We start from the raw sequence: 27,692 nt of genomic DNA, 5'->3' as shown, positions 1-27,692 counted from the left end.
AAAACAGCCAATGAAGTATTAATTGCCACTGTAGGCCTTATTTTTATGTTGTTTGTTTTAATGACCAACATTTGGCACCAATAATCCATCCAAAACCACTATTATTTGTACAGTCTACTCTTTCAAGATTTTTTCAATTCTTCTTTAAATGGAAGTCAATAACATCCAAAGCACCAATCAGAGGGTGCATTTATATCATGTAGATTGATACCTTACAAAGTATTTTACAGTAGTTTAAAAATACAAAAATACAAGACGCTAAAGTATTTTGATACAAAATATTAAGCCAGAATAACAGAATATTTTCATGAACCCTATCAAATACAAATTACAAAATACTATTTTGTATTTAAATACTTATTTTAAATAGATAAATACTGCCCATCCCTGGTAGTCATGCTCTGTTTGTTGACATCAGTTGATTTAACTGAGGTCAGTGTAATGACAACTGCAAAAGCATTTATTATTCTAAGGTGATGTTAATTTCTTATTTAATGACTAATAAGGTATTAAAATCAAAGGTTGTAATCCTTTTATTAAATAAAGTTAATGGCTAATAAAATTTCACTTTTTTTTATAATCTTAACTATATCATATAATATGACTTTTTCTCACTGTTTTAATGCATTAAATAACATTTAGATAGCACGGTGGCCTCACAGCAAGAAGGTTGCTGGTTCAAGTCTCGGATGGGCTCGGTGTGAAGTTTGCATGTTCTCCCCATGTTTGCTCCAGGTGCTCCGGTTTCCCCAACAGTCTAAAGATATATGGCTTAGTTGAATTGGATGTACTAAATTGGCCCTAGTGTCTGAGTGCATGTGTGCATCCCAGTACTGGGATGTGGCAGGAAGGGCATCCGCTGTATAAAACAAATGCTGGAGTAGCTGGCGGTTCATTCCGCTGTGGCGACCTCTGATAAATCAGAGACTAAGCCTAAGGAAATTATTGAATGAATAACATTTAGGCGAAGCAGTGGCGCAGTAGGTGGTGCTCTCGCCTCACAGCAAGAAGTTTGCTGGTTCGAGCCTCGGCTGGGTCAGTTGGCGTTTCTGTGTGGAGTCTGCATGTTCTCCCATCGTTCGCTTGGGTTTCCTCTGGGTGCTCCCCACAGTCCAAAGACATGCGGTACAGGAGAATTGGGTAGGCTAAATTGTCCATAGTGTAAAAGAATGAATGAGTGTGTGTGTGGATGTTTCCCAGAGATGGGTTGTGGCTGGAAGGGCATCTGCTGCATAAAAACATGCTGGATAAGTTGGCGGTTCATTCCGCTGTGGCAACATCAGATTAATAAAGGGACTAAGCCGAAAAGAAAAAAGAATGAATGAATAACATTTACTTTAAAGCAGGGGTGTCCAAACTCAGTCCTGGAGGCCGGTGTCCTGGAGAGTTTATCTCCAACTTGATTCAACACACCTGCCAGAAAGTTTCTAGTACAGTGATGCTCAACCTTGGAGAGATCGACCTTCCTGCAAAGTTTAGCTCCAACCGTGATCAAACACACCTGAACCAATTAATTAGGACCTGAACAGCACTTGATAATTACAGGCAGGTGTGTTTGATATGGGTTGCAACTAGGGATGTAACGGTATTGTAAATACCGTCATACCGCAATATTAATTTTTTTCGATATTACCGAAGTCGCATGACTCGGTAAAACTATAGGTCTTCTGAGAAAATTTGCTTAGGCGAATGAAGCGAACGGGAGGTAGCGAAAACTACAATACCCATCAGCCCCTGCTTGACCATCATCCCTTGCGGTCTGTTGTCGCTACAGATCCAGTAATGCGGAAATGGAGTGTGCTGCTAGAAGCGGGGATGAAAAGAGCTCTCGAGCGCCGAAAACGGAGCGTTTCGAAATGTGTGGATAATGTCTCAGTGTGGATAATGGAAAACGGAGACATCTGAAAACTGAGGCGGGGCTGCAGACATTCGCCTCTCTGATTGGTGCTTTTCCTGAATATTAAGTAGCCTAACACGCACAGTTCAGTCCTGCATCATCTCCTTGTAAGTTCAGACTTCGCAAGTTTGATCAAGGCTGCAGTCTCTTCTTCTCAGTTTGATATGGAAAAGCAGACTATACCGAGGACACGGGTAAATCTTCAAAGGGAACAGTGTACTTTATAACTTCATTCACATCACCCTGGCTTCGTTGTTTCACTTTATTAACAATAAAATGTAAACATGATTTAAGGAACTGCCTATTTTCATTTTAATATTAGCAACTTAGACAGCAGACATGTTGAGGCGTCGTGCTGCATAAGATGAGCGTCATCTTCACTGTGAGGATATTTATAACAAAACGGAGCCGATAACAACACTGCCTCCTTTCAATTTCAGTGAAAATACGAAACACAGCCTCTCTTTTGCTGAGTATCTGTTTTAATAATCGATAATGGCCATTTTAAAAGTATAACATACAATAAGTTTATACATTATAGGAAATAAAGGCAAGCGATCAGTCAATATACAGAATGTACGTGGTTACATTAATCATTAACTTATCTTTGCGCTCAGCCAAAACACGTTACCTGAGAACAAGTAATAGATTCCAATGACCAAAGTCAGGGAATATGTCGTTAGATAAAGACAACAAGATGAATGAAATATCCCGTTTAATAATTAAATATAGTGAGATTAGATCCAGCGGGAGATGCTTGATGAGAAGTCCGACTAGCAGAGCTCTCATCTGTGTAGATGGGCGAGTGTGATTAAATGTTGAATGTGATGAGTTTTCAACAATACTAAATTGAAACTTTATTATTTTTACATGGTTTAATAATTTTTTGTTATTAAAATTGAAGTTCCTGTTTCAAAGCTTACAGATAGATGGCTAATTTGTATGTCATTGACACTTTTGGCACTTTTTTGGAGTATTTTCATAAGTTTTGTTTTTTCCTGTAAATGATTCAATAAATACCGTACCGTGACATTCATACCGAGGTATTACCGTACCGTGAAATTCTGATACCGTTACATCCCTAGTTGCAACTGAAATCTAAAGGAAGGTCGATCTTCAGGAACAGGGTTGGTCACGCCTGTTCTAGTATATCTAGTAAGAGCTTGATTAGCTGGTTTAGGTGTGTTTAATTAGCGTTGGAGCTAAACTCTCAAGGACACCGGCCATCCAGGACCCAGTTTGGACACCCCTACTCTAGAGACTTTATTGTATACGCGCAATATCATTATAATATTATATATCGGGATAAAAGCTTCAGCAATTGATACCAGCAGAAGCCTACTTTAAGCCTAGTTACATAAGCAAAGACAAAAGAAACGAATCCTAATGTCCATAAAAGTGAACAGCACCAAACTGGCAAAACAGTGTACACGCTTCAGCAGGGTTCTGTTTCAAGAGTTGAGCACGTCTTGTTTTTGGAATGGATGTGATCAGCATCAGTTACTGAGGTCACGCCCCTTGTAGATCGTCAAAGGACGAGTTAAGGCCGCCAGCGGTCAGTATTTGTTAGCGGCTTGTTAAAAGTGATCAGCATGCTGTGATCTCGAAGCACACGGTAACATGAGACAAACCAAGCGGGCATCTGGTTCTGGTTAGTGCATTGGAAATCTGATTAAAGGAAAATTTCCAGGCACATTGAAAAGTATTCAGCGTAATTACTGAGAACAGCTTAGACAGATCAGACCACAAAGAACTAAACATGAAACCAATGTTGTGGTTCGCTCCTCTATTAAATATGAGACACAGTAATAGTCCGGGAGGGAAGTGGGTCTCAAGTGAACAAATTGATGTGGACGGAGAGGGTTTAGGTTGTGTTTAGGGATGGGCAGGGCTCTTTTAAAGTTAATGGGATATTATGTTCCTTTCCTGTTGAAAATCTTCAGACTTCAGTGGAATAAAAGCTTAAAGCGATGCCAAAAAAGTTCTTCTCAGTGTCAAGAGGTTTTGATAAACTACAGCTACAACACGAACAGCCAAGCCAAGAAACTGAATGAAACCACAATGACCACAGTCAGTTCATTGTAGCAGAAAAAAAACAGGTCTGTGCAAGCGTGAGGCACAGCCAAACCTCAGTGTAGACAATAAATCGTATTAGCACAAATAAAAGTCTTGATGGATGACTGCGTTGAGGTCAATGTTTAACAACAAGTCTCTCATTTTCCTGTTGAGTGCTGAAATCAAAACCATATGTGGAGTATTTGTGTATTAGGGTTTATTGTAAGGACTCTTCCTGGAAAAAAAAATCTGCACAACTGAGAAAACCTTGCCAAAACTGAGGGATAGATTTCGTTAAGTACACAAACAGCATTTTCCACTTTACAGATCTCCATTATTCTGCTTTATTAATACAAAACCCTAAGTAATATAAGTTTTCAGGCCATCAGAGATGACTACTCTGCGGCCTGCACTCAATTTCACATCAAAATATTTACACTTGAGAAGATAAAATCCCTTAACAATTTTAATGGAATGGCAACCATGTGTAGTGCAGAACACAAGAGGGCAGTCTGATCCCTTCACTTTAAACAACACGGATGAGGTTTTGTAGAAGGTCTGATGAAACGGATTGTAATTACAGAGATGTGACTCACAGAAACTGGATCAGAAGAGTCTGGAGGCCAATACACTTTATGAAAGAACTGAAGGGTAGATGTGTGGCATAGTTCACAAAGAGGAGCAGAAAAGTGAAAATGCTGTCATCATTCCATCACCTTCATGACTTTCCCCTGTTGAACACAAACAAAAATAGATTTTCTGAACAATGTTTCAGTTTCGGTCTATTCAATTACAGCTAATGGATGAACAATTTTGATTAAAAAAAACTGTCTTTTTAATAGGGCCGGGCCGATAAGCAATATTATATGGAATTGTGATAAAAATTATTTCAATAACAATAGGCTCTGGAATTTTTTTTACTCCATATTGATCTAAGAGCCAATCACACAGCAGAAATGTACAACAATGGGAATCTAAAAAAAGTGTTGATATTAGAGATGTACCGAATATTTGACCACTGAAAATTTATCGTCCTAAAATGTATGCCATTAAATGGACCCTCTAATTTTTGTGGCTTCAGTCATTGTTGGGCTACTCTTTTAAATCTCAAAGCATTAACAACAAATATCTAAATATATAGTATTATTGTTTAATATGAAAAATAATAATCAAGATTGCATTTTTGCCATATCGTCCCGCCCTACTTTGTAATATGTTTTATTTGAGTATGAAAACAATTCCACCTGATGACTTAAATATATCTGCCTGCTTAAGCTACAATGTGTGAGTGGCATGTGTATATCTGTACAAGATTGTCATTTATCTGGTGGCCATAAAATGAAGGTGCTTTAACAAAATTAAGGTTGTAATATTAGTTTTAGAGAATCACATTTTCTGTTTGATTGTTTTTTTATTATTATTAAAAAAGTGAGATATTATCTATACATTTTCATTCATTCAGAATAAGAGTAGCCTAAATTAAATGGCTGTTTAAACAAAACAAATTGCGTAATCTATAAATCCCACTTTAATTGGATTATACAAATAAAATGTTTACTGTGACTATAATTTGGAAAAATGGGTAATTTAGCTCATAAAAGATTTTATGAACTCCGGTTTGAAATCATTTACCCAAAACATAACCTGTCCAGGTGATGAACGCAGGAAAACGGTGCACTCTACTGGTGCCCAAAAAACATAATTGGCAAAAATTTAATTGAAACGTATATGTGGATAGTAACGTTACAATACTACAACATTATAAACTAGACTTTACAGGAATAGCAGTTACAATCAAAGTAAATTAAAATCTCTCAAATGTACAACGTTTATGACAAAAACACTCATAACAAATACTTTTTAAAATAATATAATAATAAACCAAAACGAACCACTGTCAGCAGGCCTACGTTGTTGTTTTCTATATATTATTTCAAACATAGCAAGTACGATATCAATCTTTGGCTAACGTTAGATTTGACCGCAAAGTTTCGTCGAAGTTACAAGCAGGCCTAAAGTTATCGTAATCCTGTCATTTAACGTTACTTACCTTTCACGTGGGAAACACAAGGACTACATAAAGGGCCATGAAATCAATCTGATTTGAGTGCTGTATTTCAAGCCTTCTTCGTCTAATCTATAGTTTTGTTTGAATAATTAAGGCACTGCTGACTTGAAATTGTCATCAATGCAAATACGGCGCGCAAATGGCAACGACCTACTCCTTTTGTTTACAAAAAGAGAGTGCGCCAAACACCATATAAGAGAAAAAGCGAGGACAAAGCTGAATACAAACCTCATTGGTTAACGTGTATCGTTCGTCGTCATTTGGACTCCAATTTGTGAAAGCGTGAGAGTAAGGTCCCGTAGCCAGCCTGGTGAAAGGGGTTGTTCTTTTTTTTCTCAAAAAAATTGACCTTTATAACCACACTTTAATGATTATATATACCACACTTTAATGATTATATATGAAAATATTTCCTAAAAATTGCAATTAAAAAAAATTTAAACAAGACTTATTTTTAAAACACAAATTTATTACATCATATAACATTAGGAAAAAAATAGCAAAAATATCTGTTAAAGTTTCAAAGTAAAAAAAAAAAAAAAAAACTAGCCTATCATTTATTAGACAAAAAACAAACTGGCACATTAAACTGTCCTCAGTCACAATTTGGCCATTTCAATAAAAATAATAATAATTAAAACATAATCATAAAAAAACATAATAATAGTAGTAATAATAATTATAATAATATAATTATAATGAATTCTTCAGAATTTTTGTAGTTTCGATGGATTATTTTTAAGTCTATTACTTATGATGGCATAGCAGTCAGAATAGAACAAATGACCTCATGTATGGGACAAATTCTGGACCTTTGGTAGTGAGGGGTGGGCCTTCCGAACCCCCCTGGCTAAAGACCTGAAGAGTTAGAACATGATTTATGCTCATCGTAAACATGTTTATAATAGAATTGTGGCTGTAAAGTGCACAAACAGGTGTTTTAGGCGCAGGTCGGATTTTCTCCTGGTCATAATTTATTTATTTATATGAATTTTGTCTAAAATCATACCTTTCCAGTTTCATCTGGAATGCATCCCAGATCACCTTATGAAGTGGTTTGAGCGATCTGATATCTGATCAGAATAAAATCGAATGAAGTGAGCAAACAGCCTCATAAACATAGACGTGATGGGAATATATATTATATATAAATATATTATATTAATTTTATAACAAATATATTAAATAATATTAAATTACATTAAATAATAAAAAGGACAAATGCTGGACCTTTTGGCCGTGGGGGGGTGGTTAGTAGAAAGTAACATGCTATTAGGTTATGTGACCGCTAGATGGCGATTGGATTAATAGATATTTGGGATTATTGGATAAGAAGTTTACCACCACTAGGAGTTTGTCAGAGCAGTGTCTCCTAGCCATGCTCACTTTCTGTTCTTTTCTACTGCATCCTACAATATTACACAGCACCAAAAATGTAAAAGCGTATATTTAATATTAATATGTTTTTGTCCACAGCCATGAGCCCGTGTGCTCCAATGAGCTGTGCTCTCTTCAGCGCTCACCATGACAACGAAACTCACAGCAGTGACATCACATTGTAAACATTTGCATCTGCATTCCTATAAAGCTCGTCGGTTCTCTCTCAGTGTTGTCAGTGCGCTCGGTGTTGCTGTCTGTACTTGACCAAGGTGAGTTCAATACCTGACGGTACGAGTGGAGGAGCCACGCCAGACTCACGAAGTCTTCACTTCGTGAAGCTACACTCAGGCCCGTCTGTGTTGTAGTTCCTTGGGGTTTGCGTACATAAACGCAATATTGCGAAGAATATTGCGTGTTTGTTGCTCGAAAAGTGCCACCGAGCAATATCCAGTGAACACTGGCACAGTCTTGCGCCCGGTTAGCTCGTGCACTTCCTGGGGCAAAGCCGTGAGGACCCTCAGGGAAACACGGGAGGCCGGTAGTGGGACCCCGCTGCGAGGGTTATGGTGGGTGGGAGCAGCGAGGCCCACTCATCGTCTATTTTAAAGTATAGTTTCAAACTTTTAATTACTATAGTTTAAAATAGAAACCATGGTAACTGTAATATTTTTAATCTATGTCTGGCTGTTGTAATGTTGTGCTTTGTTTTTCAGCAGAGTTGTTGAGCAAAGAAGGACTACTGAAGACAACCGTTGAAGACAACCGCGGGTTAAACTCATGAGCGCACGTATTATAATGTTTCCGTGCTGTTTTCTGAAAGTTTGTCTTGTTTAGATAAGTTCGCAGGTCAAACAAAATAAACTATACTCTTTCTAAACACCTGTCTCGTGTTTTATTTGTCCTCTACAGCAATACACTGTCATATACAGTAAGTCTGTTGAATGCATTTGTATGCAACATGGTTTGAAAATAAAGTAGTCTAACAAATAAATAGTTGTTATAATTGTACCTTCATTAGTCAACATTTGGTGTACCGTTATAATAAAAAGATAATAAAAAATGTCCCAAGACATAATGGTAATATTATGGTTGTTACATAACTGTATTTATTATTATTCTGTAAGTTTAAAACCAGCAGAATATACTACACATTTAACATGTCGTGAACTTGCTGTTATTCAAACATTTGCTTAATAGAAATGTCCTAAGTCAAAGACAACAAAAGGGTTTTGTTTTGGTTTTATGTCAAACTACTGTAGGTTTTAGGTTGACTACAGCAGGCATCTGTATCATAATATTGGTAATCAGAGTTATTTTAATGACCCAAATCAAGTAAAATGTCTCTTACTCGAGTACTTTTTGCATGCAAAAATAAATTTTAAGTATATAAAATACATTTTCCAACAACACAATTTTGTCTTGTGAAAATGACCAGAGGGGGGTGAGGAAAAAAAGGTTAATGTCAAGTTATATATATAAAAGAAGTTGTCAAAACATTTAGTCATAATGCATTTTTCTATACATTTCCATTAGACCTTTTTTTTTATTATCTATAATTGGTGAACTGCTCCCAGGTCAATCTGGACTTTGTTTAATAAAGGTGAGTTGTATCTGAAGGGAGATTGTGTTCACATTTCTACTTTTGTTTTGGTTTTTTCTTTGTCCAATGTAGTGTGTCTTTTCCTTTCTGTATCACAATGACATGATTTGGCAACAAATTACAGTACAAACAGCAAAGAAAGAAATGAATAATTCGCCACAGTTTACATCAGAACATCCCTCCAGAGTGCACTGTTACACTGACAACATGACTACACTCTACGTGGGTAGAATTCCACAGATTCTTAGCCCATCATTGATTGTTTATTTACTTAAGTGTGTGCAAATCTATATTTATTCAGTTGTTGAATTATTTACAATAATATTATTGACTAATATGAAAATATTCATACGAATTATTTACAATACAGTTTGTAAAGTAATATTTTCAGTCTTTTAGGTGAAATTTTATATGAAAGACTTGCTTTGTTTACCAAATAAAGAGGATCTAATAGGATTTGCATTGTAAACATTAACTAAAAGTTAAAAATGTATTATATTTTTATTTAATATAATAGGGTTTTAGTTATGATACTCCCAAAATAATTCAGCATATATCCGCAGATTTTTAATACAATTCTGTGCAGAAATAGCAAAAACAAAATGTCCACAGATCGGTCTGACCCTAAACATGACAAACTATCTAACCATACACAATGACACAAGGACTTGTCATTCTGGCGGCATTGACATGTTCATTGAGAGATGAACCAAGGATTTTAAGCAAGTGACTAGCTTTTGCAGGTCATCCATGCTGTTTTGCTATTTGTAAGTGCTGTTTTGAGAAATGCACTTACTGTTTAGCAAGTTACAAATCTGAGAAATCTACCAAAGCGACTGAGAAAAACTTTAATACAACACAAGTTAATGCAAAGACGAAAAGTCTGCAAAGACAAAGTGTGTATTTTTATTTGCACATATTCTTTTATAAAAAAATAGTAGTGTATACATGATTGGGTTTGACATTTTTCTGCTTGATATTTAATACTTTATAGTCTACTCATTTTGATGTAACCATGATAGTACTAAAAAGAAGAGAGTCATGTATTGTAAAAGAGATATTTCTAAAAATCCATAGTGGAATAGAGCATCATAACCATGCGTTCTGCAGGTGTCAGTCACTGTTTCAAATGTAATTTTTAAAACCATTGTGAATTAAATTTCAGTCTTATACAGGACTACAAGCTAAGGATGTTTTAATTTTATTTATTTAATTTAATTTTAATAACATACAATTTAATATTAACCTCACCTCAATGAGCCTGGTGGACACCATGTTTTCAGCACAGTCTAGTGGTTTAATTTTGGAGACCATCCTCAATGTTCACTTGTGGCCTGTATTTATTTTTTAATGTATTTGATGATCATAAAGAAGAAAGAAAGTTTAACTTGGTGCTATAAAATCAGTCTGTGTTGTTAATCTAAAGTACTAATGTAATATGCAATCCTATGAAAAAAAAATAAAGGCTGAGGTCTTTTTATTTGTATGTTGTTGCTTTTTATACAACTATTAATGACTATTTAATTAATTTATTTACTGTAAGTTATAGATAAAATATGAATTAATTAATACTATAAGATTTAAATACTGCATTTTAGTGAATTTCTTTTGGCTGGATTAACTAATCAGATGTCATCATAACCACACTTTAATGATGTACTAAAAATATTTCCTAGTAAATTGCAATTCAAAAAAAATTAAACAAGACTAATTCTTAAAACACAAATTTATTACATCATATACCATTAGGAAAAAAATAGCAATATGTTAAAGTTAAAACAAACTGACCAGCACATTCAACTGTCCTCAGTCACAATTTTGCAATTTCAATAAAAATTAAATTTTTTCTATAGTCTCTTTGGTTAAAAAAAAAAAAAAAAAAAAAAAAAGTACAAAAAAGTATTCCTAGATATCAACAACAGCCAAAAAGTATTCAAATGAATTTAATATGGTCAGCTTCAGGTGCTTCACACCTTTTTATTGCTCATGTTTATTTAAAAAAATAAGGTCCAAGATTTAGTATAAAGTCACCTGTAAAATGTTTTCTCTGTTTAAAAACAATACAGTAGTGAAAGAAGACTTTTCTTACATCAGATTGTAGTCCCACCGAAGCAACAGCCCACCGATGATTCCGTCTGGTCTTAAAGAAATAGTTTTGAAACAAATCTTTGAGCTTAACAAACGAAATTAATTATTTATAGGCTAATTGATGTCTGTGCATACAAGGTTTCCCTATCCACGAGAGCGAAAGTGAAAGTTAATAATTTATTTCTCATTCTCGCGCTGCAGATGCTGTTTAAATGTTTTCTTGCTAGTGAAATGCTCAGTTTTTCCACTTATACTTACTTTACGTCATGTAAGCAGCAAATGCACCACGGCGCAATGCAAGCTGCAACGCGAGTCTTAAAAGGAATAGAAAATGAGACTCTGATTGGTTTATTCTCAAAACACACCTATAACTCAAGAAAATAAACTCAGCCCTTTGAGACTATGAGCCACGGCGCAAAGTGGATTTTTCCATCCTTATATTAGCAAAAGTGGATTCTGATACGCCCTGTGTAACGAAGGGTCTGACACAGAGGGATCCATTTGCAGTATATTTATTAAACAGAGTTTAATAACAAGCACACAGATGTTACCTGTGTGTGAACTTGCATAAAACACAGTTGTATCAAGTCGAAGGGCTGGCAGCAGGCAAACACAGGGTGAGTAAACAAGCATGGGTCAAAGGCTGGCGGCTAGGATCAGAGTAGGTATTCAGGCTGGGTTCAAGTCAAGGTCGATATACAGTCCATGTTAGCAACGGGGAAAGCAGGCAGGAATAAGGAACGCTCAGTAGTGTTTACTGGGGCAGAACAAGACTTCGCTCTGAGGTGAGTGTGTGTTGCTTATATGTGTGAGCGTGGTAATCAGGAGATGTGCTGCAGGTGTGTGTAACAATCAGTCTTTGGGAATGACGTAATGTCAGAAGTCTGGTGATGATGACCTCTGCTGGCCAGTGAGGGGAATGACTGGGACCGAGTCGGTGACACCCTGAATACGTTTGCGCCCTGCACCGTCAAAAATAGAGCCCTTAGTCATCAAATACACATGTAGATTTTCAATATTTTACATTTTATTTGTAGTTTAAATTATCCAAAAGCCAATAAGTTTATGTACAAGAATAAAATGATTAAAAATCCTACATAACATTATTAGTGTTATTTAGCAATAATGCATGAAATTGATCAAAATAGAAAGTAAAATATTCGTAATGCATTTCTGTCCATCAAAGAATCCTGAACACAGTATTATAGTCTCACGCAAAAATATTAAGCAGCACAACTGTTTATGACATTGGTCTGTATAGAAATGTTTCTTGAGCGTTTGAATGATTTCTGAAGGATCTTGTGACAGTAAATACTCGAAAAAAGGTTGATGCAAAATCAACACTGATATTAATAATAATAATAATAATATTAAGACATCAACTAAAAATGCATTTGCATCACAGAATATACAAATTAAGACATTTAAATAAAAACAAAACCATTATTTATCACTGAAATAATGTAAAATTATTGTTTCTTTGCATTTTTGATCAAATAACGGCAGTCATAAGCACAAAAACATTGAATTTTTACCAGCCTGATCTCACGAGGAAACATAAGTATTTTACGTTTTGTCCGTTTAGTGGCTAATTCGTACGAATTCGTATGAGTTCAGTTGTAAGAAAATGTACGATTCAAGAAACCCCACCCCTAACCCCAACCATCATTGGGTGATGAGCAAATCGTACTAAACTGTATGAATTAGATCGTACGAATTCAAATGAATTAGCCACTGAATCAAAAATATACGAATTGCCGTGAGATTGTGTTGGTTTGACAGATTCTAGATCTTTGAGCAGAAATGTATATACAGGAACAGAAAACATGAATGCTCAGCACACACACTCCTCCCTCATTTTAGCGATCTGAAGCAGAGCCACTCTTGCCTCTTCATCCATGTAACCCTGTAAAAGCAGCCATTTTCACAGGTTTACTTGGAAAGAGCATTATATAACATACATTATACAACACAAGCAAGTCAAACGCTACCTGTGCTGCACTGAGCAACCGTGTTCTGTATACTGAAAGCACATGTCTGTAATGCCTCCCAGACTCCTGCAAAAAAGAAAACAAGTGATTTTCCCCCTCACATCAGGTACAAAAGAACAATGAATAATGTATAAAACTTTCATTTAGAAATGTACAATGCATGTTGAACAAGCAGTTCATGTCGACAACTGCTCTATTTTGCAGCAAGTACTTTGAAGAAAGTTAAGATGACTCTTGAGAGTAATTCATGATCATTGCCATCAGAGTCACAGCAGACTTCATTTAATATAAGAGGACATCTTCATGTTACTCTGTGGGATTGCAAACATTGCTACTGTTGAATTAGCAGGGACAAAGGCCTCTCAAGATAATACCTCATGTCCTCTGATGCCCTTGTTGCTAAGAAACATCCAAAAGTAACACACTGGCAACCCATTTTGAACCTGCACACCTTAAATTAAAGGTTCCCAAGGGATTTTTTACAGCAATGACAAAAAAGAACCATTTCAGGCTTTCCTCTTTTTTTATTAGGCCTGTCAATGGGCCTGTTACAATAATCAATATATCAACACATGGACATGAGCTCAATTATTTTTAGTGATGCAATATACTGTTAAAGTCAGAATTATTAGCCCTCCATTGATTATTTTATTCTTGTTTAAATATTTCCCAAATGATGTTTAACAGAGCAAGGAAATTTTCACAGTATGTCTGATCATATTTTTTCTTCTGGAGAAAGTCTTATTTGTTTTATTTCGGCTAGAATAAAAGCAGCTTTTAATAAAAAAAAAAAAAAAGAACACATTAACACCATCATTGTTCCAAACCTTGTCTAATTACTTTAACATGCCTAGTTAACCTAATGAACCTAGTTAAGCCTTTAAATGTCACTTTAGGCTGTAAAGAAGTGTCTTGAAAAAATATTTAGTCAAATATTATTTACTGTCATCATGGCAAAGATAAAACAAATCAGTTATCAGAAATGAGTTATTAAAACAATTATGTTTAGAAATGAGTTGAATAAATCTTCTCTCCCTTAAACAGAAAATGGGGAAAAAATAACGGGGGCTAATAATTCTGACTTTAACTGTAGATCGCCCATACATAAAAAAAACAACTCTTTTTTTTTTTTTTTTTTTTACATTTAAATGACAATTTTTATGTATTTTAAAGATTTATTTTTGGCCTTTTTGCCTTCATTGGGAGGATGGACAGTATTTTAGACAGGCAACGAAGTGGGAGAGAAAGAGGGGGAGTCGGGACGGGAAATGTCCTTGAGCAGGGATTCGAACTCAGGACACATAATAAAAAAAATAAAAAATAAAAAACAACAACAACAACAACAACAACAACAACAACAACAACAACAACAACAACAACAACAACTCTAACAACATTTTAGCTGATTGTGCAACATCTCCATCTCTATTAGAGATGTCAGTGTCAGTATGGCTAAAAAAACACTATTTTACTAATAATTACTGGGTGACTGACGACTGAAAATAGATCTGGTAGCAGATAATCACAGAATCTGTTACTTTTTACCTTGAACTTTTTTGTTAAAATGTATTATTATTTATTTAGGATATGTGTTTTCACATTCTGATTCCAGTGCATAGTTATTAACTTGTTAAAATTACTCTAACAATTAAATTAAATTTAAATTAAATATTTTTAAGATTCAAATATTATGTGTTCTTTAGAATAGTGTACTTGCATTGTCTTGCTGTTATATTGTCATTCTGTCATTATTTAATGAGTGGCATAAAATGGTCTTAAAATGACAATAATATCGTTTAACGCAATATATTTTGGTGCAATGTATCAAACCACAAAAAATAGATATCATGACAGGCCTAATGGTTATCAAACTATTGCTTTTATTATTTATAGGCAGTCACACAATTTTCATTAAACTGATTTCCGTACATGTGAAGTTGAATCTGCAAGTTTGGTGAACTCTGACATGCAAACTAATCAGGGTTTCCACTTTAAGCTAAATATCATACTTCATATATACCTTTATGTAGTCCAAAGCAAACATATTAGCTTTTGTTTTTGATACAAACATTGAACAAATTTCTATTGATTATCTTTTGGTGGTTCATCACAAATGCTTTACAAATGTCTTTTATGCCCTTAAGTGTAATTGTATGGTTTACTTTTTCAACGTATATTTTTAGATTATATTATATGTGTAATTGTATTTATTGTCATTTATTTTTAAAATTCTACTTTTGTATTAATACTATATGTTAGGCACCTAAGGTCTAAGAGTAACACATATTCGATATTCTTTTTAAGTCCTGTACATGCAGTTAAATTGACAATAAAGCTGACTATGATTTTGACTTTTATTTAGTTTTTTTCAGGACTGTTGTTATTTTTAAACAGTTGTTAAAAATCATTCAGGTGGTTTTCGGATTTATATATATATATATATATATATATATATATATATATATATATATATATATATATATATATATATATATATATATATATATATATTTCAAGTATTTTACAAAAGAAAATAATTTAAGTGATTTTCAGATTTATAATTTCTTGCTGAATATATTGTTCAATTTCTTGTTACATCAATACTTTTTATACAAATCTACACTTGTTTATTTAACAACATATTTTACATGCCAATTTGCACATAACAGCTGCACGTTTAACATTGTACATGATAATATACCTGTACATACACTTGTCAATTTGTATATTTGCATTCACTATTAACTTCTTAAAATATAAAATATTTTTAAAATATATTTATGATCTGTTTTTTGTCCTGTCTCTGTCATTCTGTTGCACTGTAGAAGCTCTGTCACGAAAACAATTTCCTCAAATGTGTGAACATACCTGGCAATAAAGCTCTTTTTGATTTCTGTTTCTGATTTCTGCAATCTCATATACAGTATACGTTTTGTATAATTATTTTGATTTTTTTACAGAAGTAAAATGTGTTTAAATCGATATACAAATTAATAATAGCAAATAAATAATTCTATTTTATTAGTTTGTATATGGATTTAGCTAGGAATTAGAAAAAACACCCAAACATTTTTCCTAATGCAAAATAATAACTTTCTTTTTCCCTGGATTTTGCAGAAATAAGTTTGTTCCACTTTGAGAATTTTTAAAATGTGGTTGATCAATGATCCAAAAAGCTGGATATGTCTTGGTTTTTCTTCACACAAGCTTGTTAGAGGAGTTAAGAAAACAGGATGCTGAGCAGGATTTCCTTTATAGTCTTCAACTTCACTGCATATTGTAAGGCTAGTCTGAGACGAGTTTTCTAAAGAGAGCTCATTTGCTTCCATATAAACTTTGTACTGGTTGAAAATGGACAACTAAGATGGATTTGAATGCTAGGGGTCAACAGGAATGCATCTAATATCAACTATAAACAGAGCAATTAGTTGATCGTACTGAGTGCTAAATGCTAACTGTTATAAATACAATACAAACAACTTTCTTCTTATATACAAGAGAATTAGCCATCACGACAACTTTATCTCCAGGCAGACACGACATGCACATCTTACAGAGAATCCAAGTGAAGAGAGTTCCTCCATCAAGAAGACCACTACAAAACCTCTTAAACAAAAGTGCTTTCCATTTTGTGAGTCATGTGTACGGTGGTGGTCTGAGTGTGACGTCTGAGACTATCGCAGGCCTATCCAATTACTTATTTTGGGCCAATGTTTACTAAAAGCATGGTCCACTCCAGACTAACAAAAAGAACCACAAAGAAACACCCTAAAGGTCAGAGAAAGACAATCAGTGAGAAACTAACCTCTAGCTGTTTTTGTAGGCTGTAGACCTGAGCCTGCAGAGAGCTGTCAGACTGTGATGCTTCACAGGAACTGATGGAGGAAGATATGCTGACCTGAGCCAACATTTGACCCTCATGCTCCAACACTGACCCCTGAGACAGAGAACACCATGAAATTAGATTAAATTTCTTTTCTTTTTTTGTTTTTCACAAAAGTCAGCATGGCTTGCCCAGCAAAACACCCCAAGGTGGTCAGGGTGTAATTTGACTTATTTGTTAGCTATTTCATTTTTTAAAGCTTTTATCACTGAAGAGATGAGATGCAAAAACCTCTAAATGTCGTCTGAAATTTTCTCCTAAAATAATATTTTTTTTTCAGCCTCCCATGTTTATGTTCAGTTATTTCACTTTTAAGGCAATAAAAAGAATGTATCCGTCACTATAAAAGTAAAACTATTGAGCCTACACACAGCAGTCAGAAAAAAAGTAATTTTAGAAGAAAATATCAAACACCATTTAGAGGTTTTTGCATCTAAACTCTTAAATTGTTCACTTATTTAAACAAAATAATACTGGTTCATTTTTTATCAGTTACATAAAGTCATGTACAGTATATAACTGATTGATTTTAGCATGAAGTTATAATTATTTATTCAGACATAGTACTACTAAATCAGCAGTTTAACATATCAAATATTATTTTATTTAATATATCTTTTTAAATAGCAAATAGCATTTAAGTTTATTGTTTTTAATTCATTTGGACAAAATGGTATAGAATTTAAATATCAGCCATTTATCATTGTCATTTGAATTTTTCAGTATTTTTGTAACATTTAAAAATGACAGATTTAGGCTATTAGTCTCGTTAATTATTTCAATGATTTATTTAAAATATTAATACATGTTTTATGCATTTACAAAATGCAAAATGCTATGTAATGGAACATCAGCCATTTATCAGTGATTAAATTTTTTATCTCTTTAGGATGTGAATTGACTTTTTAAATTAAATGTCTGACAAAACAGTATATCATTTTAATACTGGCCATTTAAATTGATCACACGTTTAGTGTTGCTCTATTCCTATGTCAAATTTCAAACTTTAATCTTACACATTTAATATGAAAGCTTAACATTTTTACAGTATATTTACAATAATTTATGTCAATGTCCAATATTGTAATCTGGGTGCAGATCTGAGTTCGCCATGATGACAGTAAATAATATTTGACTAGATATTTTTCAAGACACTTCTATACAGCTCAAAGTGACATTTGAAGGCTTAACTAGGTTAACTGGGCAGGTTAGGGTAATTAGGCAAGTTATTGTATAACGATGTTTTGTTCCGTAGACTATCGAAAAAATATAGCTTAAACAGGCTAATAATTTTGACCGTAAAATGTTAAAAATTTTAAAACTGCTTTTATTCTAGCTGAAATAAAACAAATAAGACTTTCTCCAGAAGACAAAATATTATCAGACATACTGTGAAAATTTCCTTGCTCTGTTAAATACAATTTGGGAAATATTTAAAAAAAGAATAAAAAATGTATAGGGGGGCTAATAATTCTGACTTCAACTGTATATATAGTCCTAATTTTGTGGATAAAAATTTGTTAAATCAATCTTTTTAAATTATTGTAAATAAGTACACAATCAATAATACCAATGTACCTCACACACATGATCAGATGATGTGCTCTCCTGATTCACAGCTGTGTGACATTTGCTTTCAATTTCAGTTTTCTTCACATTTTCCCCTGCAGATCCAGCGTCTTCAGCCTGTGCTCTGATACTCTCACTAGACGATGACACTTGGTTATGCTGCACCTCACTAGAGCATGACCTCTGTTCTTCAGTCTGAACGCCCTCTTCTTTAGTGTTTGGGACTTTGTTTGGTCTCCTCTCCATCTCTGCCAGAGCCACTTTGAGTTGCTCTACCTCTTTTTCCTTTTCCTCCACTATGGCAGCAGGAACAAACCTAGCCTGCAGAGCCTCCTGAATAGTATCCAGTTCTAATTTTTGCTCTTGAAGTTCTGTCAACAAGCTCTGGTTCTCCTCCAGAATGCACTGGTGCTTCAGTAGAGCCTCGTTGGCTTTGGTTTCAACCTGTTTCAGTGCATCACTCAGCGAGCTAGCTATAACTGCATGCTCGTCCTTGCTAATGTAGTTCTCCAGATCAACATTATCTCCACACGTCTCGGTGATGGTGCTCTTTTCATGTTTACTGCACCATTCTGATGGAGTCTGAGCTTCTTTACAAAACATCTCTGCATGGTTGGTCTCTATATCTGCTAGCCTGGTTCTCAATGTGTTTATTAGCTCTTCCCTACTGAGCAGCTCCTGAGAAAGCCGGCTGAGTTCCTGCATCAAGGAGTTCTGATTCTCCTTCTGCTTCTCCACATCCCTCCTGCTTTGATGGAGCTCCTTTTGCATTCTTCCCAGTTCGGCTACGGCTGCCTCCCGCTGACCTTTAACCTCATGAAGCTGGACTCTCAGCTCCTCCACCAAGTGCTCTCTGACGGCCATTAGATGAGCTTGCATTTGCCTGACGCGGGATTCTGATCCTGCCATCCTTCTCTGAACCTCACCCAATGCCTCCTCCAGCTCCCATGCTCTGTTGTGGGATGCGTGAAGAGCTTGTTCGCTGGATCTTCTCAGTGCTTCATATTCCTGAGCCCGCAGAGCTAGTGCCGCATCCAGCTTGTGCACCTCAGCCTCTGCTGCTTCTTGTCTTCGTCTAGCATCTCGTAGTTCTCTCCTGAGGGCCTCCACCTCGCCGGGCAATAACTCCATCGGGGCAGATCTCACGGGTGCTGGAGCCGACTGTGGGGGCCTGACCTGAATAATTCACAAGGCTAATGTTAAAGTAAAACACACTCTTTCATGTCTCGATTTTAATTCAACAGCAGTAAATGTTCAGTTTGATGAATATGGGATATAAAATATGGATGACATCGATTGAGGATTTTGCCCTTTAATCTCTATATACTCTCAGAAAAGTGCTTGCATTTTAAAAGTGATTCAGCCACGTTACTTGAGTCACTGAAATCAAAAAAACAATTATTTAGTGGTTTTTATTTAGTTTTGTTGTATTTTTTTTCTACGAAATTTTATATGAAATTCAACATTGTACTTGCCAGTTCGTAACTGGTTAAATCTACATGCATTTGTTTAGTGAAAATAGTTTTTGTATGTTAAAGAGCTCCTATTATGGGTTTCTGAAAATTACTGTCCAACACAGCTCTAAATGAATGAAAACATCCAGCTGAGGTTTAAACCTGAGTGCACCTTGTTTAAATATTATCAATTTTTATTCATAAAAGATTTGACTCCGAGTCATTTAAATGATTCGCCGCTCATCAGGATCTTTTGCCTGTTCGTACCAACATCAACACGAAAAAATACCAAATATGAACTACTGGATCTGGTAAAACGTGAATGCGCCTTTCCCTTCAGACACTAGCGTAGTGTGAGGGATCATGGGATTGATCATGATGAAAAGATTACTCTCACTGAAAGCTGGCAATACTGTGAGGAATAAATGGTTAAAGTTCATTTTCACAACAACACCACAGTACAGCAAACCTAGTACTGTGATTGTTCCTGTCATTTTTCAGATGATTGATACAATAACCTACGCTGCAGCATGGGATTTGCAAGCCATTTGTTATAAAAGGAGGGATCAGCAAAGACTAATGTATGGGACCTTGTCAGTTACACAGTTTGTATAGACCAGTTTCTTCCTCCTCCAGATCATGTAAGTGTTTCTCCTTCCTACACAACGTGACGTGTGATTAAAATGGTTGCCTCGTTTTCTGTAGTTTGCAAAATATGTATTTAATTGTGTAGTAACTTACAATCGCTCTGCGCAGCATATAATGATGTATCTGTTATAGATCAGTGCGTGTAATGTGTCTCTCAGGTTAAATCTGTATGGGGCTATTTCACATATCGCATCAAAGACCATGTTGAAAACACGACGCGTGCTTCTTCCTTTAATGTGTTTTGACTACTTGGGCGCTTCTCTCTGTCTTGCGCTGAATCACAACAGACTGGGTCATCGAACCAATCAGCACAGTTTAGCCTCACGTTAGGGGTTTGGAAACAAATAAATCACTGAACGAATCATATGGGAGTCATTGGGATAATTAGGTAAAAATAAATGCATATTATAAGACAATAAAAGTGTTTTCTGACCTTGAATGCAGATCAGCCTGTTGTTGGACACCCAGAAAACAAAAATACGACCTTTTATAATGCATAATAGGCGCTCCTTAAGTTATGCTATTTATTGCTGTGTCATTAGTTTGTTTTACTGAAAGTCCTGTTATACCATCATCACATTTATAAGATATAAATTCATACTAGGGGAAAAAAAAAAAAATTGAACAGCTTTGCATATTTAAAAAAAAGTAGTAAAAATTAATTCATTGATATATATATAAACTCCTAACTTTGTATTTAGATTAAAACTGAAAACTCGCAATTTTGATAAATTAAGTGGGTTAACTGGGAAACTATAAACCCGTTACAGTTTCAAGGAGAAAAACAATCTGAATTCATAAACATTTTTCAGACTTGACTGCAATTCTAGCCAGCAGCTAGATCTCTGCAACTCTCATATAGTCTCCAAGCAATGCTGCGCCCAGTGAGTACCTGGATGGGAGACCACAGGGGAAAGCTAGGTTGCTGCAGGAAGTAGTGTTAGTAAGACCAGCAGGGGGCACTCAATCTGGAGTTTGTGTGGGTCCTAACGCCCCAGTATATTGATGGAGCCTCTGTTCATACTGGTCAACAAGCACGGTCTTTTGGATGAAACGTTAAACCAAAGTCCCGATTCTTTGTGGTCGTTAAAAAAAAAAAAAATTACAGGATGTCCTTCGAAAAAGAGTAGGGGTTTAACTTCTGACCAAATTTGCCCATTGACCTTTGTCCATCCCCATATAATAATTGGCTGCATCAATCTGTCTCCTCTCCACCAATCAGCTGGTGTGTGGTGTGAGGTCTGGCGCAATATGGCCGCCATCACGTCATACAAATGCTGCACACAGGTGGTGGATGATAAGATTCCCCCCAAAAATGTATAAAGTGCTTTGAGTGTGCAGAAAAGCGCTATATAAACGCAAGGAATTATTACTATTATGAATTATTATTATATTTAAAACTAAATGTCAGTGTAAAATAGAAGGGAATAATTCACGCAAGCAGCCGTATACTAGGCCACAAACAGCACCAGACAAAGAACAACAGAAACAGAGCGAAATATACGAAGTAAAAAACTAACAAACTAAATCAACAATGTGCAACTATGATGACAAATAGAAACATGCTAAAAAACCATGCAAAAAGGAGACACAGGAAACTCAGACCAAGTCTTCAGCATTTAAAACAAGATGAGAAATTGTGCATTTCTGAAAACAATAGGAATGATGAAATATTTATTTTGAATTGCATTAATCTATTTTATGGTAAATATTAACCTTAAAGTAAAATGTAAATCTTATCATAAAAATAAATAGACAGAGTGAGAAGGATAAAGGTCATATGCATATTAAGCAAAGCATTAACTAAACCTAAAAGTACATACTGCTCCTATTTAGGAGAACACTGCAGAGACTAAATCAAGACCATTTACCTGTGTTGCATCCAGAATATGACCTTGTTTGACACCTTTTCCTTTAGGGAACAAAAAACATGTTTAAAACATTAGAGCCCAGATCTGGAAAGATTTTGTGATATGACTGATTGCAATCCTGATCCTCTGCCGTGATAAAAATATACATTATAAAAAATAAAATAAATAAAAGCAGAAATACTCAGTTACCTTCATTGGAGTGACTGCCATGTTCCCTCTGTAAATCAGACACAACCTTTTACTGATGACATTCTCAACTGATTACAGGACTGCAATCAGCTGCCTGATAGCAGACTTAATCAAATGTTATGCGCTAAAGAAACTCACTGTTACGGGCTCTGATAAAACTTTTTCTGCCTTTACTGATCCTGCTTTGGTCCAGCCAATCCCTGCCGGTGGGGGTTTAGCCTGTGAATTCAGATGTAAAACAAATTAATAACAATAAAAAAGAATTAACATTATATAATTATGAATAAACACATTCTCAGTTAACAGTCAACACTCTGAAAACATTCAGTAAAATAAGCAAATGTAAAATTAGTAAAAGGTTAATGTCAGCATGCAACATTATTGAAAAAAAGTTTCTGGAACATTCCTGTTACTTTGGTAGAAAAGTGTTAGAAAACATCAAAATAATGTGAATGGAATGATCTAATAGCATTTTGAATAATATCCTGACAACATTAATATAACGTGCATGGAACGTTCTAATAGCATTTTAAATAATCTTCTGAAAGCATTAATATAACATGAGACTGAAATGTTATAACCAAAAAAAGCTGGATGCTTTGAACATTCTAAAAATCTTCTATTATACAATCTTTATAACTTACTTAGAATGTTAGGGAAAAGTACATTCATTTAATGTGAATGAAATATTCTAATGATGTCTTAAATAACATTCTGAGAGCATTAATATAACATGAGACTGAAATATTATAAAAGTATTTTGAATTACATTCTAATAAACCCCCAAAAAATAATACATTAAACATTCGAAACATCCAGCCTTTTCATAAAGAACAAATGAAAAATAAGATGGAATGACTAAATAGGATGTTAGGGGAATGTTTTTAGAAGCTAAAATTGTTTGCAGGGTCTATGGCTTTTTTTTTTGTATTAAAGGGAGGGTTCACACAAAATTTTAAAAAAATCACTGTTAATTTACTTTCCTTTAGGCCACTCAAGATGTTTCTTCTTCAGTATTGAATTAAAAATCCCAATGTATCATTAGGAGCCATGGGTATTAATATTGATTTGTCTGACAATATTTTTAGACTCTTACAGTGCTGATTGCTATTTGCCTGTATTTTTTAAAATCACACCACAGTTTTATAAAAAAAATAAAAATAAAAACTAATAATAATAATAATATTTGTGGAAAAATAATGAATATATTAAATGAATCCCATGAGCTTGGGCGAATCCATTCATACATCTCAGCAATGACTCAAATAACTTAATAATAAGGTCATCTCATCTGAAATGGCAAGGAAGCATTCTTGCAAGACTCCCAGAGTTCAAGATTCTTTGGATTCATCTCTAATGCCTCCTTCATGCTCAATAATGTTCATGTCTGGTGACTGGGCTGGCCAATTCTGGAGTAGATTGACCTTCTTTACTTTCAGAAACTCTGATATAAAGGCTGAAGTATAAGAAGTGTTGTCCTGCTGCAGAATTTGCACTCTCCAGTGGTTTGTAATGTAATGGGCAGCCTTGATACCTCAGGCTATTGGTGTTGCCATCCACTCTGCAGATCTCTCGTATGCCCCGATACTGAATGTAACCCCAAACCATGGTTCTTTCTTCACCAACTTAACTGATTTCTGTGAGAATTTAGGGTCCTTGTGGGTTCCAGTAGGTCTTCTGCAGTATTTGTGAGGATTAGGATACAGTTCAACAGATGATTCATCAGAAAAATCTACTTTCAACCACTTTTCCAAATGATCAACTAGAAGTCTAGTTATTATTTGTTGTCCTTACAACTAGGATTGAAGACAAAACTGTCAATTACAACAGTTTTTGCGGTTGTTATTCTATAGGCAATCTACCAGCACTTAATATATATTTAACATAATTTATATTTGACCAAACCACATATTCACCTTTCCCAATTAACTTTTTGTATGCTTCCTAACACAGGTTAGAGTGCAAACACTTTTTCATGTTTTATAAAAATAATGAATTTCTTCAGAAAGAAAGAAATCTACATTTTGGTACACTCAAGTGTGTATTCAAATCCATAATAGATATATTTCTGTAAAAATTCCTTACAAATAAATGCACCTCTCAACAACACTTCATGGAACAAGTCCTGAAGGTTAAATCAATATGTCAGAATTGAAAAAAAACTATTTTGATGCACATGAGCAAAAACAATCGGTATTCCTCTCCATCAACAGCTGCAGAAGACATTAAATTTCATCAGATTGATTTCCATCGCTGCAGAGATTGACCAGTCATTCTCAAGTGCCTGTGAAGTAGGATGGCTTTAATTAAAGTGCGCTGCGATTGCCGTTTAAGACTCTAGATGGCAGTGAAATCAATAAAAGCTTTTGAGTTCGTCTGTCTGCAGCAAACCCATGGCCTTACTGTCTACTGTAAACTTCCTCTTCAGGCTTGAGTGACTAATATTTCAACTTGATTGTGAATATGCATATGATAAACAGATAATCTGTCAGTTAAAACTTTAACGTTACCTGTGTAGTCCTCTGTGAACTGCCAATGTCTTTAGCTGAAAACAAAATAGGGAGAAATGAAAATGCATATTAGGCTTTTGTTGCAAATGCACAAACATTGAAGAGGATTATTTTAAATGTCACGAATATGCCTTCATTTCATGCAAGCCAATTTCCATCACAGAACAACAAAAAAATAAAGATATACCAAAAACCTGCAATAGATAAACTGAGATAAAACATAATTTGTTATGAAAAACTTACAATCATTTATATATATATTTTTACAGATATAAATTAATCTAACCGTTTCATCTATCTATCTATCTATCTATCTATCTATCTATCTATCTATCTATCTATCTATCTATCTATCTATCTATCTATCTATCTTATTTGTGTGACAATCTTTAATAAGAACCTTGTATTATCATTAGGTGAGGCAGATTAAACAATATTAAAAGCATCATTCAGAGACAGTGATCTAAGAATCAGCAGCTGATGTGCTAAGAGTAAGTTTCTTCATGAAATTATTTTTCTCTTTAACTTTCTTTCTTGAAATTGGAAATCAGACTTGTCAACTCGTGAAAATGGATTTTCTGTTAGTGTTTGGATCTGTGAAGTCTCTGTGAGCACAGCAGGAATTGAATCTATCAGACACGTCTCTGTAATGACACGACATAATCCAGAAATGACAGTGCGCTACTGGTTCATGGTTTAAACTCAACTGACCTGCTATGTGCATGACCAGCAGGTCCAGTAAAAGCTACATGAGAGGATAACAAGAGCACCACTTTGCCCTGCCTTGCTGAAAAATACAGCATTTCTGGCCTTAAGATTAAGTGGCGTTTCATTTCACCGTGTGCATGTATATTGCTTAAAAACAGGACAAAATGTTCAGTTCCATTTCAAACTGTGTCACCTTTAGTTTGTTTGTGTTTAACACCTTGCCAGCTTCTATCAACATTTTTATGGAGAGTAAAAAGTACACTGGAGATATAGATTATCTTAAAGTATTACATTTAATTTTACAGTTTGAGACCTGTGCAATAGAGCACGCTTCACAGTATACAAACAGACCACGTGGGAGGATCTTCTACAAGATTTAAAAACTAGAATGTCATCCTGGAGTGTTACCTTTTGCACTTTCCAGTGCATGTTGGACAAGTGTGATCAAGTCCTGTTTCTGGCTTTTTCTGGCATAGTGATAGGCGTCATGCCCATGAACATCCATAGCAAAAACATCAGCCTTAGTCTTCAGGATTATCTCCACCGCTTCTTTACAGGAGTTCTCACAAGCTAAGATTAGCGCAGTCCTAGACAGATTACCAACAAATAAATCACAAAATAAGACGTGGGGCAGAGGGAGAAACTATTAATCAATTGTTATGGTATCTACTTAAGAAATAACAAGATATGGCTATTTTTGTGAAGGTTAACAAATCTCTTTATTTGCATTAGCTTTTTCTAAGTGACCCATTGATTTAAATATTTTTATATCATTTATAAAAAAAATACTGTTTAAATTTTAATTAACTTAATTTGTTAAAGCAATGCAATCTGAGAAACTTGACGCATAACCCTGCGTTTCCAGTCTGACGCATTTGCGTGCGTATGAATGGAAGTCTATGGGAGGAAAAGCCCAGTGCGGTCAGCAGCTTTACCTGTAGGTTTCAAATAAGCCTGAAGGACTCAATGAGTTTGATCAGGTGTGTTTAATTAGGGTTGGAACTAAACTGTGCAGGGCTGCGGCCCTCCAGGAATTGAGTTTGACATCCTTGCATTAGACCATTAGCATCTCACTCAAATTTTGTAGGAGTTTTAATCAACATTTTTTTTAAAAACAAATCAACTTAAAATTTGAAAGCAATTTAACCTCTTAAAGTTAAGTGCTGTTTTGGGGTTTCCGCCTTAAATTTTGCCAACCCAATTTAAAAAGCTTCCCATATCCACATGCGGAGGTGTAAATGCAAAAGTTTGGATTCATTTTGAAGAAAACTCTTTCAATTTTCAGAAAACACTGTTAAAAGTAATTAAAATAATAGTTTATTTTGTTTGTATTTTATTAACCACTAAAAAAAAAGGCTTTTTTTGGGTAACTCAAATTTGAAAGTGTTCCTTTTAGGTTCTGTGTGGTCTAGGTTGATTTAATTATTATTTTTTGGTTCCTGCACATGTCAGTAAAAATAAGAAAACAGAAAATGTCTCTATCATAGTTTATACAAAAGTTATTCTATTCCAACTGATGAGAGAATGGAACCACTTATGGTGGTATTGAGCCAGTACGGACCTTTAAAATTTAAAGAATGCAGAAGTAAATGAGAGTTTATTAAAGCTGGACTCTTCTGTAGATGCATTGTGTACAATGAAGAAAAGTTGTTATTTTCTAGGCCAACTTGGCTAGGAACTATACTGTGCACTGTGTGAAATCATTGTGACGGCTGGATTCTAGATGCCTGCTTATCGGCTCATTAATGCAAATATCTGTACAGCCAATCACACACTTTGCA

The 27,692-nt window shown here is 34.8% G+C and overlaps 1 protein-coding gene across 4 annotated transcripts in view; it reads right to left on the bottom strand.

Annotated features, from left to right (window-relative positions):
• Positions 1 to 12,097: 12,097 nt before the first annotated feature.
• Positions 12,098 to 27,692, bottom strand: part of uacaa (uveal autoantigen with coiled-coil domains and ankyrin repeats a) — a 36,456-nt gene continuing 20,861 nt past the window's right edge. For 2 of the 4 annotated variants that reach the window (XM_021474414.2, XM_073930308.1), the window contains exons 8-16: positions 26,320 to 26,498; positions 25,204 to 25,238; positions 22,832 to 22,912; positions 22,694 to 22,721; positions 22,505 to 22,545; positions 18,541 to 19,707; positions 16,885 to 17,016; positions 13,080 to 13,145; positions 12,098 to 12,994 (exon numbers count right to left, since the gene is read on the bottom strand). In XM_021474414.2, coding sequence (XP_021330089.1) covers positions 12,923 to 12,994; positions 13,080 to 13,145; positions 16,885 to 17,016; positions 18,541 to 19,707; positions 22,505 to 22,545; positions 22,694 to 22,721; positions 22,832 to 22,912; positions 25,204 to 25,238; positions 26,320 to 26,498 — 1,801 coding nt within the window. In that variant the 3' untranslated portion in view covers positions 12,098 to 12,922. The remainder of the gene's footprint in view (positions 12,995 to 13,079; positions 13,146 to 16,884; positions 17,017 to 18,540; positions 19,708 to 22,504; positions 22,546 to 22,693; positions 22,722 to 22,831; positions 22,913 to 25,203; positions 25,239 to 26,319; positions 26,499 to 27,692) is intronic. The other 2 variants (XM_073930309.1, XM_073930310.1) reach the window with 1 other exon arrangement.

Source organism: Danio rerio, chromosome 18 (assembly GCF_049306965.1).
Source record: "Danio rerio strain Tuebingen ecotype United States chromosome 18, GRCz12tu, whole genome shotgun sequence".
NCBI classification, from domain to species: Eukaryota; Metazoa; Chordata; class Actinopteri; order Cypriniformes; family Danionidae; genus Danio; species Danio rerio.
Note: the sequence above shows the minus strand (reverse complement) of the source record. Positions and strands in the feature narration are given on the sequence as shown.